General features: G+C 40.9%; 2 protein-coding genes across 8 annotated transcripts; one reads left to right on the forward strand and one right to left on the reverse strand.

The window, feature by feature from the left end:
* Nucleotides 1-12: 12 nt before the first annotated feature.
* Nucleotides 13-6,127, reverse strand: LOC135494122 (dynein axonemal assembly factor 6-like). Of its 4 annotated transcripts, none has more exons than XM_064781905.1 (6): nt 2,752-2,866; nt 2,371-2,503; nt 1,984-2,150; nt 1,620-1,716; nt 1,374-1,459; nt 13-1,116 (listed from the first exon to the last, which is right to left on the reverse strand). In XM_064781905.1, the coding sequence occupies exons 2-6, from the start codon at nt 2,464-2,466 to the stop codon at nt 990-992; spliced, it is 573 nt and encodes a 190-aa protein (XP_064637975.1). In that variant the 5' UTR covers nt 2,467-2,503; nt 2,752-2,866; the 3' UTR covers nt 13-989. The 4 variants fall into 4 exon arrangements, with proteins under 4 accessions (XP_064637975.1, XP_064637976.1, XP_064637973.1 ...); XM_064781906.1 differs by lacking the exon at nt 2,752-2,866 and adding an exon at nt 6,107-6,127 and having other exon boundaries at nt 21-1,116; XM_064781903.1 differs by lacking the exon at nt 2,752-2,866 and adding an exon at nt 5,979-6,073 and having other exon boundaries at nt 22-1,116.
* LOC135494120 (centrosomal protein of 135 kDa-like) lies at nt 3,111-17,636 on the forward strand. Of its 4 annotated transcripts, XM_064781897.1 has the most exons (19): nt 3,111-3,243; nt 4,158-4,471; nt 4,749-4,916; nt 5,148-5,389; nt 9,564-9,692; nt 10,008-10,289; nt 10,644-10,794; nt 10,913-11,190; nt 11,381-11,671; nt 11,862-12,113; nt 12,437-12,588; nt 12,741-13,067; nt 13,200-13,479; nt 13,618-13,803; nt 14,034-14,243; nt 14,486-14,688; nt 14,860-14,964; nt 15,223-15,336; nt 15,566-17,636. In XM_064781897.1, the coding sequence occupies exons 2-19, from the start codon at nt 4,165-4,167 to the stop codon at nt 15,687-15,689; spliced, it is 3,801 nt and encodes a 1,266-aa protein (XP_064637967.1). In that variant the 5' UTR covers nt 3,111-3,243; nt 4,158-4,164; the 3' UTR covers nt 15,690-17,636. The 4 variants fall into 4 exon arrangements, with proteins under 4 accessions (XP_064637967.1, XP_064637969.1, XP_064637968.1 ...); XM_064781899.1 differs by lacking the exons at nt 3,111-3,243; nt 4,158-4,471; nt 4,749-4,916; nt 5,148-5,389 and adding an exon at nt 6,649-6,758; XM_064781898.1 differs by lacking the exons at nt 3,111-3,243; nt 4,158-4,471; nt 4,749-4,916; nt 5,148-5,389 and adding an exon at nt 7,576-7,785.
* Nucleotides 17,637-18,296: the final 660 nt, after the last annotated feature.

Here is an 18,296-nt window from a genome sequence, read left to right on the forward strand (position 1 = left end):
ACATGTATTTGTAGCAACATATTGAAGTCCTGAATAAACAAGGAATTATTCTATTTAAATCTGTTGTTGAGGTGTTTGTGTATAACTTAATAATCCAATATAGCATGCATGCAGCTGAAGTAACCTTGATTGGGATGTTTGGATAGGAGTTGTCATGCTTCAAGTCCTTCTTGGAAGAATCTGTAGCAAGCTTTCATCGCTACTTGCTGCACCAATCTGGTATCTTTGTGCAGCAGGATGGGCAGAGTCGCCCATATGAACATATCACCCTGCCGGTGAATCATGAGGTTGATTCTGCTGAAACGTTTCTTGGACATGGTCCTTAGGCCTACAATGATTCCTGGCACTAGTCATCCCCTTGCATCTGTACAAGCTCCATTACAAGACTTATGAGGCCCCAATATAAGAATATAAGATCAGTAAGATATGAACTTGCAGTACATTCAGAATACTGCAGTATATCGAACAGTCTTGAGTTGAGTAGGGAAGAGGATGTTTTCAAAACAGTAACATTTATTGAAATTAAATGTATGTCATACAAACAAACAAGTACAGCGGACAGATGAGTTAGAGGGAGACGGAAGATCATTCACAGAAAATCTATTAAAATCGCTACACTTCCAACATCTCTGAGTTAAGAAATCTGATATCGGCTGGCATCGCCATGTAAACAAAACTGGACGGATCATATTAAACTAAAACTAGATGTACACAACAATGGTACTCCTATTTCAAATTTATCTTCTCATACTTGTCTCTCCGGCAAGGCCCACTCTGTACTTCATCAAATGAAGAAGTAAACATACAAGTAGTTTGACCACAACTATGGCTGAAAAAATGTCCATTTGGATAAATCCATTGTAGAAAATTCTGTCCTTTGAGGTTGAGATTTATCGCCACATATCGAGTTGGAAGCAATCCAATGCATTTCGATACCAAAATGCATTGGTTAATGATAGTCATTTTAATGCTGTAGACTCCGCGCTGGATCAGAAGTTGAACATGTCATAGTCTCTGATTATCCTGAGTGTCACATTCAATACATGGTTTGCATTATCCCACTGCGCTTTCCCGGCTTTATGGTCGACGGGATGAGGCAGGTGAAGACCAAGTTTACTGGAAGAAAATAAGATGCACCAATATTATAATAACAGCAAAGCAGGCACAACTCATACGGAAGTGGTTTCGAGTTGATTATCTACATTATGTATGAAAACAAGACATCCAATCCATTGTATTCTAATTTTCTCTATGTCCATCCATAGCATCAAATGGAGAGAGTTGTACAGTGTACATGTATCAATGTTAGGACACTGAAGATCCAAAATCCATTGGTGCAATTAATCTTATATATGCAGTTGTGAAGTTCTTACAATTTTGGTGTTCGGCAGTCTAGAAATGTCTTCTTTACATCAAGTTCTATATCAGATCCTTTTGTGTCGAGTAGCTGGATTTTTACCTGTAAGGGAGAGTTAACATAGATATAGCATGGCAGAATTTATTTTGTTTTAAAATGCAGTTTATTTCACTTCCATATGGCCAACAATGTCTATCATAGACATTAGGGAAAAATGAGGATCAGACAGTCACGTAGATGATCAAATAGATTAGGGTCTTACCACCATATCTTCACAACTTGATGTCATCGGGGTCTTATTTCCCATCTGTAAGAACATGTCCTCAGAAGATACAGCCTGCTTGTAGACAATGTCATACCTTGATGGAGAAAATGACCTGCCAATTATTTCAATAAAGACTATGCCCTATACATTAGACAATCATGACTTGACTTCTTCGGATGTACTGGAGAAGACCCATTATGCCCCACCAGAGTCAACCAGCCTGTGTAAAAGGGGCTTTGGAAACTTTGCAGCAAACCATGGAGCAAGTGGGAGTGCAGACTATTTCACTTCTGATATGCAGAGGCCTACGAAGCTCAAAGCTATGATTAGAAAAAAAAAGGAGACTGTACAAATGACTTACTCGGGCTGAGGCCTCGGGTCATGGATGTCATCAAACTCTGCACCCTCTTGAACTTCTTCAGTATCCCAGATATCTTTTTTATTGGCCACCTCCTTTTTCTTGTCTTGGCCTGATGCAGATTTCTTTGGGCCAATGTCGCCAGGGTTCACCCGTGAAACTGTTGTGGTCTGAAAAATGGATGCAATGATCAGTGGGTCTCACAAACAATACCTAGTCCAGTGCAAACTTCCACCTGGTCATACTGATTTACTTGCCAAAAATGTAATTGGTATCATTAAGATCACAAGTTGTCCCACATAGAGAATGGAATATGAACAATTCACTAAAAGCTAACCACATCCCTGATTTGGGAGTGAATACTGTAGAAGAAGAATTACAGGGGCTTACCTTGTCGATTTCTTCATCACTGTCAGATTCCACACCAGGTGGTTTGAGTATCTGTGTCAAAGCATTCATGGTGTGAGGTCCTAGCATACCTTCCATAGCTGAGGCTGATATCAAAATCAAGTTGTGTAGAAGGCTGGAATTAGAGAAACAATCAAAGAAAGTAATGAGTACACTCAAATCCGATAATGTATGGTTAGGTTGTGGTAGCCTAGGCAGTAGGCCACACTTCACTTCACAAGTTAGAAATACTGTTACAACAAGTATAAGTATGCCTATGGTTATTGGTAAAATGAGAAAGAGGAGGTACCGCTAGCAAGATTGAGAGAATGATGTTTATGATTTCTTACAAGAAGCATAGGCCTAATGCTAATTGGAACTTACCCACCGATGTTTCTTGTAAAGCCGTTGCCATGGATACAGAAACCAGATTCTGCGCCTGTGGTATGGCCAAAAGCAATTTTTCCACATTCAAAGTCATAGAGTGAAAGTGAAATACTTTCCTCCACTACAACTTACCTATGGACTTGGATATAATTCTCTAATTTGGATTAAAAAAACTTGGAAAGTGTGAAAAACGTAGTTTGGGGGATTTTTCTTTGGGAAAAATGCACTGTTTGTCAAAGTATGGGCGCAGACATTTTGGAATCCAGTTCGGCAAGTCACATGACTGGAACTCTCCTCCGACCCTCCGCCAGGGAGGGAGGAAAAGTGGCCAACTCCGCCATTTTTGAAAAAATAAATTTTCAATATTTCTTCAACATTTTGTTTGATTCGCTGGGTTTTACAATGTTTGATACAACAGATCTCAATATAAATATACTAATGTAACAAAGCAGATCATAAAGGTCACCATAGTAAATGAACTATTTAACAGTAAGCACTTTTGACACAGTCGCAGTTGTCCCACGGCTACACACATCAATCATCATCATCATCATCTCATGCATGCATGCATGCATGCATTGCATGCATAGGCTATGCATAGGCTATGCATGATCATTGCATGCATGCATCATGCGATGAATCATGGTGATGGTATCCACAAACAAACTATTTGACTGTACAACAATGTAGCAAAGCAAGGAAAGAGGTAGCCTTCCAGCTTATGATAAAGGCCAGCACCAGGCCGAGGCCAGGGTATACTACAATCAAGATGTACAGACCGGGGGAGCTGGCTGTACGTACCCATAAGTCTTTGCGGTAGTCTCGCGCGTACCGGATATAACCCAGCAAGCTTTTCTCCTTCAGAGAAATACTGCGTTGCGCTCAAGTGCCTTATAAGGCTGTGAACAAAATTAACGTTCGACCAATGAGAAAGCCACATTACCCTGCATACGAGGTTGGACGCGTGATCACTAAATGACAAGTAAAAATAGAATCAGACCACATGTTTCTATATGTCAGAATGCTGCCGTTTGCGCTGTAGTACACGTGTGTTGTCCAAATTTTCGATTTCAAGCAAGTTTAAGGCCAACCTCGTGTCCACCAGACTAATGCATAATTGGCAGTTGAGCGCAACGCAGTATTTCTCTGAAGGAGAAAAGCTTGATAGGTTATATCCGGTACGCGCGAGACTACCGCAAAGACTTATGGGTACGTACAGCCAGCTCCCCCGGTCTGTACATCTTGATTGTCGTATTGGGTAATATCGAGGGCCGCAGGCCTTAGTCACAGAGTGAGGTCAAAAAGTAATAAACGTTGACTTGCTTGTCTTTGGAATATTTTTCGAAGACAGACAAATCATTGAATGTTATTGAACATTTCATGTCATGCATTTTCTCTTTCAGAATCAGTATGAGTGTCACAGCAACGCAACAGAAATTTTCTAATCTGCGCCGGCGTTTAGATCAGCTGGGATATCGGCAACCACTTGGTGTTGAGTCTTTGCCGCTTGTTGAACGCCTCTTCTCTGACCTCATCCACACAACAGAAAGTCTCAAAAATGTGAAATTACAAAAAAACAGGGGCCAGCAGGACCAAGTGACCTTAGATGCCCAAATTGAGCCTTATAAAACTGACAATGCTAAACTAGTGAAAGAAAACAGTGAACTGCACCAGCAGTTGATGAAACAAAAGGAGGATGCAGATGGAATGCTCAGGGGTAAGAATATCTCGTTATTATATGTAAACATTGTACAACTCAAATGAGTCCCAATCTTAAGCCTGCTGGCTCCAGCCCTCGTCAGCTGGAAGTTGAAATAGACATTTACATTTCAGGATTGTTTGAGTTTGTTTTGAAGTACCCCACAAGAGTAGACTCTTTCATGCGAAGTGATGGGGAAACAACTTTTAGTTGTAAATATATTTAAAGTATGTTACTTATCTAAAGGAAATGATGAATAAAGGAAATTTTCATCTGTTCATTGTTAAATTTTCAGATCTCAAGGCTTCTTTGCGCAAACTTGAACATGAAAATGCAGATTTAAAATTCTTGAACAATCAGTATGTGCACAAGGTGCAACAGCTGGAGAAAGAGTCAAAGAGCAAAACAGAGCGAATTCTGCATCTACAGGAGAAAAATTTCCATGCCGTGGTACAGACCCCTGGTGAGTAGTTTTTACGGTCGTTTATATTTGTCAAATTAGGGGGAGTAGTGGGATGACCGATCAAATCAGTCTGATGCCCTACTGAATCTTAATCATATATAAGTTTGAGGAGTAAAGGAGAATATTACTGACTTTATGCACATGACATGTGGAATTTTAATTGACTTGTTGCTGTGTAAGTGTGAAGGTGTTGAATCTCTTTAACCACTCTTCTCTGTTCCTCTCTCCCAGGTGGTAGAAAGAAGAACATCCCCTTCCGTCGCCAGCGCATGGAGATCGACAGTACAATCCCGCCTAGTAATGCCACCACTCAGTACGAGTCGTCGTTGTCATCAACTCAGGTTGATGACCCATACGTTGCTGACATGTTGCATGTGGCCGATACCAAGATTGCAGATCTACATGCGGAGGTCAACAAGTTACGAGATGAGAGTGAAATAGCAGATAGGAAGATAAAACATCTTAAGACTCAGGTAGGACCATTTTCAAATTCTTTAGCGGTTGATCTCAGAAGCTATTCTGTTTCAATAGTATAGTAATTGACACTGAATCTGATCCGCCTTGGGTTCTGTGTATAAAGAAGATTGTGAAGCCAAAGTTTAGTCAAACTCAGAAGATTATGTTTTGTAGAGTTTTAAGTCATGTTGGCCTAGAACCCATTTGGTTCCAGACCTTGTTCTAAGGTGGCACTATGAGCTACCTCATCTGCTGTTGTATGAATTAAAACTGCATGATGCAGCAGCAGAGTGTGGTAGTTTTAACATAGGAAACTTTCTTTTTCTGCCCCTAGGCAGCTTCTGTCGGATTGTTATCACAGGCTTTAAACAAATATTGACATCTGTGACTGGTCCCTTATCTTGTACATGTAGGTTATTGGCTTGGCAGTTGTATCTAACCACAAAACCTGAGGCCCAATTTCACCCGTGAAAAAATTGGTAATTGCAAGGTATAAAATACCCAGTAGTAGCTTTATCATTCGAAGTTAAAACATTGGATTATTAAAGCTGGAGAAAATCTTGAAAAAAATATCTTGGGAGATCAGCATTTTGAATAGCTACTTACAACAATTACAACTCAACCATCAAGACATTCACGCTCCCCAACAATTTGTCCAAAATCTCGGCACGCCATTTTAGGGAGGTTTTATTATTGTATTGTGGATATGCTCGAGTAATGAACTATAACAGTACCTGCTACTATCTTGTCTGGGACAATAGACTGGGTCATCGCATGTTTAACCTGGTGTCTATTGTGTGATAGATCCTGCCTTAGGGGGGACGCCACACAGCAGGTGGAGAACCTTTCTGTCGTAACAAAGAGTTATATGTCTGTAAAAGCATGGAACATTGTAATGATATGTCACGTGATTTTTAAAAAAAAGAAAAAAACATTTTTTGATAAATCTTCGGTTTTTCTACTGAATCTGATTGATCTTGGTGCTTCGTCCACTTGTTGGTTGGATATTGTTATCAATCCAAGAACTAGATTGCCAGATATGAGCTCAGCCTAATATATTTGAGCCTTTCTTGAGAAGAACATCCTTGCTTAGAAATTAAAACCATGGTGACATGCCGACTGAGAAATTAAAAAACTGGTCTTATTATTGGGGTTTGTTTGCTGAGTAGGCCCTACCAGAGGGGGTTTTCAAATCAGCGCAAACACACGACTCGCTCAGATCTGAATGGTATTATGCAAATAGAGGGCTTATTGTGTGAGGCGTTATTGGTTTACTAAAAGACTGATATGGAGAGTTGCCCTGGCCTGTTATAGCTTGTCACCTGAACGAATCATGAATAGCTTGGTGTGAAAGGCAGCGGTCTGGTCATATACTGAAGACACAAGGTAACCATTTCTATGCTCTCTTTTGTTGTTTCAAGTCATTTTGTCAAGTTTGAATCATAGTGGGTCCGGTGTCAGCAATCCCATCTCCCATTGATATTTTGATTGAAATAATCCATTTTATTTCGACTCTTAGGGATTGGGGGCTTTCTACATGTAGGCATGTAGGTATAAAGCATTAATCGTGGCCTCACACAGGCCTTGTGCACTATTTATCGAAAATTAGTTAATTGGTGTGTGGGAATTATCATTGTCAGCTGATTGATGCAAACTACGTCTTTGAGTTTGAACTTGTTTGTCAGTTTGACCCCACGCTGCATAGGCCCTACCTTGTGTGGCGACTTTGTTGTAAGTTTATGGTGATGTGAAGAAGTATGATTGACTGTCATATCGGTCTTGAGAGATACTTGTATTAGCAAGACGATTTTCTGCTCACGATAATTGATATTTGGCACAAAGCCAATATCTGGCAATTATCTGCTTGATTGGTAATATTATGCCTTTAATAATGACATTCAATGGATTTAGCAAAATGCTTTCTTCCTCCTTTAAAAATGAGCGGAGGAACATGAAGAAATGAAGTGCTTGCTCCCTGCGTAATCTTTATCACTTATACCAAGCTTGACCAAGGGAGCTGAGGAGGAGGGGGACAAGTGACCTGACACTCACAGACTCGCCAAATGACCTGATGTAATTGTTGCAAGCTATGGTGCCAAGGAACAGGGTTGGAATGAGAATCAAAAGAGCCCACCCCGAAAACATTTTAATGGGGTCAAACACTTTCCAGTAGAAATAACCAGATTTCCTCAAAAATCAATCATTCATGCCTTTATTGATAGCGGCTATAAGCTTATGGAATTTGTGTTATCAAGAATGAGTTGATTGGCCCAGATAAATAACCGGTGAAAGACTGAGAGGAGCATGCACAAACAGGTTATATAGACTTGCCAAATAGTTGAAGGTTCAATAGCCTTTATGAAAAATTCCTACTCCCATAGTCAGGATAGCTGGCAACATGGACTTGGAACAGGTAGGGCATGAGAAACTTTTGATTGCAATTTTTTTTCTCAGAATGAAGTGCACTTTTTCACTCAGTCTCTTGTGTCAATCATGAAGGGCACTGCATGGCTGCCCAAATTCTCAGATGCCCGTTGCTGAAGCGTATCTGATGTTGGCTAAACTCACTTTTTCAGTTATATTGTGAGCAGCAAGGGAGTTTTGATGCTTGTAACTTGTTTGCAGTGGTCATCGCTCGTGCTTGAGGTTGTGGGGTGCAACAAAATTAAAACTGTTTACCGCCGCAGGTCTTCAGGACAGCAGTTCCAACACTAACAGCTTCATCTTGAGTGACGTTGAAAAAATGTGTCACCACAAATTAGTTAACTTGTGCTGTCCATCATAGATGTCATAGGGGGTTTTTCGTGGCAGTGTCTGTAATATCACATCATTTCACTAACTTAACTTGTTTTCAGGATTTCTATAAGAGGATAAAAAACTCAAACCGGCTTACTAACCATTTTGTACATTGTGCGGTGGAGAGATAGCCAAGAGATTTATGACAAGGATTATGTTGATCCTCTCCTGGGTGAACCATATCTTGTATTGATTCATTCATTATTGCCTGTGAAGAGAAGTGTTTTTGAGGTACACTTCCTAACCATTTGAGGCTATTTCAGTTCGTTCTTCAGATTCAGGGGTCCACATGGACCTTCAGGAGAGTGGAATGTTGTCCTTGTAGTATGTCACACTTTGCACTATGTTTCGAAGTGGGATAAATAGTATAATTTACGAGTTTATTGTTGCTGAAGATTACATTTGTGTGAATGGGTTAACAGGTGACCATGCTTAATTCTCAGTGTACCATGTGAAAGTTTTGGCATGTATACCTTATGGATCATGGCATGTCCATAGCATGTCATGAATAATCTAATAAGTCCACACAATTCCACAAAGAAAATATATACCCATTAAATATCCCGTATTGGCACAATGCCAAGTGTAGTATATAAAGTCTACAAACGTGTATGAATGGAGATTATGCTTGGCAAAGCCTAGTAAAAGATATACAGGTTATGATGAGACTTGAATGGTGACAGGACACAGGTATGTCAATGAGATCCCAGACATTCCACCAAGTTAAATTCCTATTTTATTTTGCGGGTTGGGATTACTGATGTGGCTAAGACCAGCACAAATACAGCTACCGGTAGTATGTGATATCTTGAAGCAACCTATTTGACCAAAATTGTTTTTCGGAAATATTGCCTTTAAAAAGTAATCAATGAAAAATGAAAAAAGCTACAGCTGATACAATCCAATGGCGACTTTCAGTTCCCGTGGCGATAGAGCGTATCAGTATGTTGTGATAATCTATCGGATAATCATACTGCAGTAACTCTGTTCATTGCAATATCGTGCATACGTACCAATGAATATATTGCAATAAGCTGTGATGCATATTCATGGTTGTCAGTCTCTAACCATTCTTGCCATCGTCAGTGTACTGTTGTCAGGCATGTCAGGTTAGATCAATTTCGTTAGCGGAGCAGTTGGTTTTAGATTTCGACGAGATTGCATTTTGTCGTGTTGCATGTCACTCAGTGAGTGGAGAATGCTGTGTGGTGTGGCAGCGTCCGGGACTGCAAATGGCTTGCGTGGCACTTTAGATGAGATTTGAATGACAGCAGGCCGATTCAAAGTGTTTTTGTGGATGTTCTCTCAAATGGTGTGTGCTGGAGCTATACTTTCAGGTTCCCTGCTTACATCTCTGTTTGCTGTGGTGCATCTGTCTGATTCTGGTCATTTCAGGTTGACGGGCGAGATAGCGAGATAGATCGTCTGAACAAGATGTTGGAGGGTGGCCGACCATACGATGTGGTCTCGCTGGAGGCGCGCAATAAAAGTAACGAGAGGCTCATCTCTCATCTCAATATACAGGTAACTAGCTAGACGTACCTCCTTTGTTTTACTGGGGCATCCTGCTGAGGGCTGCTCTGCTCGTACCGGTATACGATGGCTGGCTTCATTGTCGGACTTGCTCTGATACGGGCTAATTTCGATAACTGCAACTGAACTCATTGGTGGTCAGATCAAGCTATTTGCAGTTTGTGCTAGCAGTGTAGATTTATCATTTTGGTGTACTGTCCTATCGCATCTTTTACCAACACCAATCAATGAGATAGATATGTTGATAATGTTCCTTAAATGACTAAAATCAGCAGTAAATCTAATCCTTTCCTCTTCAACTATCAGATTGACTACCTCCAACAGCGAAACAGGGACCTGGAGCGCCAGCTGACGGAGTTGAGGACTGTTGAGCTAGAGAGCACGTCCCAGCGTATTGACCTTGATGTGAAGAACAAGACGCTAGAGACTGAGCTGGTAGATGTCGACCGATTGGCCAAGAATCTTCAGGATGAGAAAGATATGGCACTTGAGCGAGCTGACCGGGAGGTGAATGTCTCACGGCTAGAGATGGAGAAATCTCGTAGGGAACTTGATGATTTGGAGTTACAGTTGGAACAAATGAGAGCTGTAAGTCTGCAGTTTTGATCCATTCATGTCCCGCCTCCCATTTGACCCTGTCTCTATCTTGATCCGTCATATATTGAGGAAAGTAAATGCATCATCAGGTATTGGGTAAAAAGTTTTGCTCGTGTTGTTGAGATAGGAATCCTTACACCATTATGAGCCATAATCAAGTTAAGTTTAGTGTTGTCTCAACTTTTGCAGTCCTCTCATTCGGAGGTCATGTGAAAAACATATACACCATAACATTTAGTTGTCAAGATCGTAAGGATCATGGTGCCATTTGCCTAACTACAAGGCGATGCTTGTTGTCCTGTGTTTTTCATTTCTCACTGAGTTCTCTATTCTGAATTCATTTAGGAAAAGGTGCGAACTAGCAATGAGTGTGGTGACGTCCAAATCCAGCTGGCTGCTGTCGAGAGTGACTATCAGAAGTTGGAAGATTTGCTCAACAAAGTACAGGATGACAAACGAAAACTCAGCCTGCGTGTCAATAGGCTTACTTCAAATGGTAAGTAAAAAACTGGTTCAGATCTCTATTTCATTTGATATCATATGTTTTGTGCTAGCAGTATTGCAAGGCTGTTTTTTCTCTGCATCTTACCAGAATCTCTGTTATAACCTTTCAGAAAGAGAACTTGTCATGGAAATTGAACGTTTAAAAACAAGAAATGGTGTCAAAAAGAGGGCCAAGTCACCAAATAGGATGGACTCGTTCATCAAGAGCCTTGAGGATGAGCGGGACTATTGGAAAGGAGAGGTGGACGTGTTACAGAAACTTCTCAAAATGGAATCACGTACACCAACACGCTGCCCAGGAAGTCCGAAGAAATCAACCCCCACGAAAAAAGGCACAAGTAACATGACTCGTTCGAGATCGAGTACTCCATCGAAGAGTGGGAAAAATGTAAGGGATTATTTTTTTCCGTTCAATGCAGCTAAGCAGTTTTCAAAGACTTCAAAACAAACTATAGAATCACGAAGATTTTCAAATGGTCCAGATTTAACGCAAGACCTAGTTAGGATTCAAACATTCTCAGTGTTATTTTTGACTTATAAAAGTTTTTGATCCAACGCTTCATGTTTTTTCTCTGCAGAAGACCTGTGGTCACTATGATGCCATACTCAAAGTATTAGAAGAGGAACGAGATTACTACAAGCGAGAATACGAAATGGCCCGAGCTCTTCGACATCACGCAACAAGTCCGAGTCGGTCACCACCCACACGAGACAGGAGTTCGGATGATGGAGATGTACAAAGACTAACGAGGGAAAGAGATGAACTGCAAAGCTTGCTGGACAAGTTTGAGAGACACATGGCTGAGATTCAGGGCAACGTGAAGGTTTTGACTGCCGAAAGAGACAATATCAACAGTATGTATGAGGAGGTAAGTTAGCACTTTCATCTTCATGTTCATCCCATCGAGTTGTGCTCATCAAAGATATTGTTATTTTTTGGGGCACACTTCTAAGGTAGAGCAGCCTCTAATAAAAGGTCAATGAGTTGAAATTATTTAAAAGATATTTTGCTGTTGTTTGAGCTAGAGTGCTCATTTACAAATCCTTGTACTCTCACAGGCCAAAGAAGATTTAATGAAGCTTCGACGCGAAGTAGTAAAATCACCAAAATCACCGAAGGTTTCCTTGGCGGCTCAAGCCGTGTTGAGACGGGTTGAAAGTGAACGTGATGACGCCCTGATCGATCTGCGTCGGGTGCAGACAGATCGAGACAGTCTTCGAGAACGGTTAAAAATTGCCACAGAATCACAGTTGACTGACCGTGCTCGTTTGGAACAGAGAGTGGAGGACCTCGAGAACAACTTGAGAATTGTAAGTTTTTCTATGAGATAAAGAGAAATTGAGGCCATTGGCCCAAATTCCCAGGTCAGTTGTCGCTCATTTGTGGCTAAGGGCAGTCCCAGTGGGGATTCAGTGTGAGCATAATGGAATTTGAAGACACACACTTCTGGGCAGATAGCAGGCACAGAAATATTACAACTCTAATTGACCATTTGATTGGGAGTAGTTTTGCAAGAACCCTTGGTTGAGGACAGTCTGATTTTCAGTTCCATTGGCTTTGGGCTTTGGGCTTTGAGATCAAATCATAAATGTCCCATCTTTTTCACAATTGAACGTTTACTGTTTTTCTGTAGGTTGAAGCTGAGAGAGAAGATTATGCAGCGCGTGTAGGATCACTGAAGGAGATGATGATATCGCTCGAAGATCAACTCAAGAACCAGTCCATGTCCTTAGCTGAAACCAGAGAGGAAAGCTCGCAGAACAAAGCCACAGCAACACAAATGAGGTGAGGATATTGCATTAATTGATTGTCGGTAACATGTTCAGCTTCAAGGTAAATACTTGCATAGCTCTTGTAGTTAAAATAGATAAAACTGATAGGTACCTCTGGGGGAGCAATTGCAAAAGTTTCCTGATCAAATATTTTTCCACTTTCAGATTGTTGACAGACCAGGCTGAACGATCACTTGATGAGCAGCAGCGTCGCTTGGCCCGCAAGGAGTCAGAGCTCCGCACTGCCAATGAGAAGTACAAAATCTTGGAAGACCGTATGTCTGACATGAGCCGAATCAATCAAGATACCAGGGATGAGGTGTCTCGTTTACGGGCCACCATCGGCGCCCTCGACCGGGAGAAAGACTCACTGCAGACGATGGTTGACGATAAGACAGAGAGATTGGCCATGCTTGAAGACGACGTCAAAAATAAGGATCAGTCTCTTTCTGACCTCCAGATCACTTGTTCCAGTTTAGAGACAAGGCTATCGTAAGTATTCCCTGTCTTCTGTTTGTCAAGTCCTTTCAGAGTCTCAAGGTCAAGCATTCTGCTTTACTGAAGTAAGGGTGTCCTTAATAGAGAGGTCTTACTGTAACTTTTTTCACTCTAATCATGTTCCAGTCAAAACAGTGAGAGTATCAGCCAGCGCGAGAGAGAGATCCTAAGCCTTCGCCGACAGGTAGACGCAGTGACTGCAGATCTCTCCGAGGCCTCACACGGGAAAGAGGCGGTGCTGAGAGAAAACCGACGGCTCCAAGAAGACCTGTCGCTCATGACGAAGGAGAACCAGGCGTTGAATTGTGACCTGGACGATGTGGTCAACGAACGTGAGGACTTCAAGGTGCAGGTCCAGGATTACGTAAACGAGGTGAAGAGAGTGGAGGACTTGCTGAGTGAAAAGGTTAGTTTTGAAGTTGATGGTTGTATATTGATTTAAAATAGAGTTAAAACTAATTTCAAGTAGTTCCGATGATCCCAGTTTAATAGATTATCTTTGTGCTTACCAATAATCTCAGTTTTTACCTTGCCTTCATTTCAGGAGCAAGAACGCACCGATCTCCTTGACCAATACAGGGCTCTAAGCCTTGAGGCTGACAAATATCAGACTCAGACCCATCAGCTCGAGAGCGAAGGTTCCAACCTCAAGCTCGAACTGATGACCAAAGATTCTGAAGTTAGGAGGCTGAGAGACAAGATGGATGGTCTGGATAAGGACTTGCAAGATGTAAGTAACAGAGCATAGTTTGATTTGGGTGGTGCCGAGTCGGATCTTCCCAAGACAATGCTTCGTTGTCTTGACACCACCTTGGTACTTCAATCCTCTGTTGGCTGATTATAATCTGCCTGATTTTCATCAGAAGCTATCCTCTTTGTGTGCCTTTTCAGTGAAAGAAATCAGAAAGAAAGGGTCTTCCAAAACATCTGTTGATGAAAAATCTATATTTGCTTTTTCAGACAATCCATTCTCAACAAGCATACGAAATCCAGGTTTCAAATCTGACACGGTCCGTCGCCGCTTTGGAAGAGAATCTACGAGAGGCAGATGATGAGCGTCAGAATCTCCTACAAGATCTCGCAGCAGTTAGGGATCTGTGCAGCAAGCTGGAGTGTGATAAGGAATCGTATCAGAGGCAGTTGACGGCAAAGTCATTGGACTTGGAACAGGTAATTAAGACATTTTTGTTAATCACAAATCCTACATCGTGGATGGTCTAGGTCAATCAGATTAAGAAAGAGGTTGAAAACAGCCCTGTCTGATTCTACAACCTTTTTCTCTTACATATGATTTGCTGTTGGCTCGTTGCCAGGAGAATAGGATAAATTGAATGTCAGTAGTATGATTGAAAAAGACGGATTGTCTGTATGCAGTAGTTGAAATCTTTACTCGTAATGTCTTATCTTTTCAGCTGCAAAATATGGTCGAAGATGCGAAGTCTGAAGTGAGCGTAGTAAAATCACAAATGCAGGCTGAGAGGTCGTCCAATAAGAACCTTGAGAGTCTCCTCCAATCAAATCGAGAGAAGGAGTTCAAAGTTCAACTGACCACACAGGAGAAGGATGCTGAGATCAATATGTTGAGAGAGAGGCTGCAGCTCAATGAGGCAAGATTGTAAGTTGCCACCATTTTTCCAAGAAACTTCTTCCCACTCCAGTAGCAGTGTAGGTCATATCATCACATCATGTTATCTCCACGTTTTCATTGTAAAAGGTCATGATGGAGATGGCAATAAAAGGAGTCCTGTGGCTAAAAGAGCAGACATCATTCACTTTCTTTTTCCAGAGAAAACCAGAATCGAGAGCTGTCATCACTACGAACAAGAAATCTTGAAACCGAGACCGAAATTGAGCACCTCAGGCGCCAGTTGACGAGTGAACGATTTGAAAGGTAAACGCATATTTCAAATAAACTATTTGAGCAGGTGACATTCAAGAGTCTAATCCATATAGCTGTTACAATGAGATGATGACTTTTCTGGCATGCAGGTTTAGGGAACTGTCACAAAAGAATCCAGGTGATACTAGGACTGCTCCCGCGTGTGACAGTGAAATGATGATACAGATATATTCCATTCTGGTTCTTGAGAGCGTAGAGACTCCAACCTTGTTGGATGAGCTAATGAACACTCTCTATTTTCATTTCTAGGGAACGAACCATCCAGGAGATGAGACGCCAAGGCATGACTCCACCATTAGCCGAGTACAGATCCAAGCTGAATACGTCTGGTTACTCTGCTAGATCACCCCTTAGCCCTGCTAGGTAAGTGATACATTCAGTAGATGTGGATGATTGAGGCGGATCAGGAGGTTCCACACACGAGAGTGGAAGTGATCGGTACCTCTACTCGGTGCAGGTCATGACCTTTTGTGGTGTTGAAACTTGTTCGAAATCAGTGTACAAAGAACTAGTGAGATTCTGTGTCATCTCCTACTCAATGTCTTATCGAACAGGGTGCACATATATATCGTCGTTTTTTTTATCATTTCAGGCGGTCGCCAACTCCAAGCAGTGCTCGTCACCAAAGAACACCAGAGAGACCACGCTCGCCATACAGTGCTGCTAAATCATTCCTTGACGATGACCTCACCAGCACATCACAACATTACAGTTGAAGAAATAACAAGCCAGGAAATAGATAGACCATGTTAACTGAACAGTTTGCAGACAGAGAGAAATGAGGATACCATTGTACTTGGAAGGAACACAGTTACCTTCAATTATAATTCGAAGGAGAACATGGGTGGAGATACATGGGTCAGCCAACCGGTGTTGCCTATCAAATGAATTTGTCCAATTCCTTGCAAAAGACATTTCTTCCATCTTGTTTTTCGCTGTAGTCGCATGTTCATTTTGAGACTACAACTTTCTGTGTGGGGCAAGGAATTGGGCTGACGTTTGAAAGGAAGTTATAATAATACACTGAGTTAGGAATTTAGTTGTGAGGTCCCAAAGGGTAATAGCTTTGATAATTGACTTTTGACGAAATTGGGTGAACAGACATTCGTGTAGACATCTAGTTCCCAAAATTAGCACATTTGATAACACAGACCATGTTGTTTTTGTTGCATGTCAAACAAATGACTAATTGGAAAAGTATTCTTATCCAGGATGTCATGGTAACAATAGCTTGGGGGTGGTGTGCCACAGTTTGGTCTAATATCATTATACCTTGACCAAACTGTGGTGTGTTTGTGTCAATTTATTCAACGCTACTGCAGGTTTTTGTCTCAGAAGATTTACAGCTATGGTGCCAATTTGGTCCAGCCAGGTTTTTAGTAAACCTAGACAGACAGTCTGTTTGCTATTATGCATTGTGTTATTGCTAGAATGTAGGTTTGACAATAGTTAAATTTGACGGAGTATTTCCACATATTATCATTACTATAAGATCAGGTACTCATTAGAACACTCAGGTTAAATGATCTTCCATCCAATCATTACTATGAAAAAGAATAATAAAATATTCTTACTGTGAACACTGTGTACAATACGTACAAGAACACTGTGTGCAATCCCAGGTACAATCTTCGTGAACTTTCTCAAGTGACTCCATCCTTTCACTTGCGGTGCTACTAGAACCACTGTGCACAAAATCTTGCAGTACGTGTATTCCAAATTTTGTAGAGAATGTATTTCCGGATACCTAGACTAGATTTGGCCCGTTTGTGGCCTCCAATAATGTTGAGAATGATTTTAGATACATAGATTGTTAATAAGAATTCAAAGGTTGACAACTTCTAGAGAATGGTTTTAACAAGTAAACGCAGTTTATCACTGGTTTTCCTGTCAAGAGATGTGAACTAAGTTTGTCACAAGTTAATGGGTTGAGAGATGAGAAGTTCAATTCAATATTTTTTGTGTTGTTATTGTAAAACTCTGACTGTGTACATTGTCAAGTGCAAAGTAAACCTTCCCTTTGCCAGTTCTTGCATCATCACACTGGTTTAAAAACCAAATAAAGTTGATTTACTGTTTCAAGCTTGCATATAAAACAAGATAGGGCTACTAGTATATGAAACATTTGTAAATACGGTGTCACAGACTGGGGGCTGGCCCCTAGATGAAAGCTATGTTTATAAGTTGCACAAATAATTTTTATGACAAAATCAACTGTATGTTTTAATGATTTAATGTTATTTGTCTGTGAACATTTAATAGTCTCAAATTATTCAGCTTTTCTAATATAGACTACAGATATTTGTGACTGTGACTCACCGAAGTAAACTTTAAATTAAAGTAAAGTTAAAATATCTTAAAGCATGATGAAATTTGTTAAGAGAAACATAAAGACCAGGTGATCAACCAGATTTGAAAAATTTAGTTTTAGTAGATTTATTATCAAGCATGACTTGGAATGTAGAATGCATAGGATGCAAGCACAGATTTAACTGTACAAGTAGGTCCAAAAGTTTTTATTTAGCCTACTTCCCTTAACCAAGCATATTAATGAATTTGCATGAGAGTGTGGCCTAGTTTTGCCTGTCTGTAGGAAAGCATGTAAATTTGTTGAAGTTGACATATTTTTGTACTTTTCGAATAAAATATGACGATGATTATTACAGACAATATAAGTCTTTTTTGTTGTCTTTGAAGGCCTGCTGTCAGTGCCTGATGTCTGTACTGGTTGAGATATGCAAGATGGTTGTCACACTGTCCTCTTTGCATGCTGGGACCCATGAATACCTATTTGTTCAGAGACCTGGACAGAGGCTTTGACAAGTCGATGTCAAACATCAAGTCATCATCATCATACTTGGCTAAGTTATATGTGACCCGTCACAGCAAAACCAGGCGCATGTCGCTCTGAGCTTGGCAGGTTGAGGCGGACTGTTTGTTCATTTCTCTGTTGTCAGCCTTTTGTGAAATATGAGCAAATCAATTTCTTCCATTATCTCCTGGTGTCATTTAGGCTCATCTTCTGCGCGACATGCGCCTGGTTTTGCTGTGACGGGTCACATATGCGCAGATGAGTGAAATTTGAATGGACAGAGGAGTCTTTGAATGTCTGTACTGGTTTAGACATTGACATTCCATCGATATTGTTGAGGCAAGAAAGCCACAGCATGGATTTCTTGCGTGCAAGTCAGTTGGACATGGGTCTCTGATAACTGGTTGAGACATCAGTTGCGTCCCATAGGTTGTCTGATGCGAGATACTTGTATTCAGAGATCAGTATCTGGCCATACTGGTTGAGATACAGACATTCCGCTCAGTCAGTC

This window comes from Lineus longissimus, chromosome 9, assembly GCF_910592395.1.
Source record: "Lineus longissimus chromosome 9, tnLinLong1.2, whole genome shotgun sequence".
Lineage (NCBI taxonomy): Eukaryota > Metazoa > Nemertea > Pilidiophora > Heteronemertea > Lineidae > Lineus > Lineus longissimus.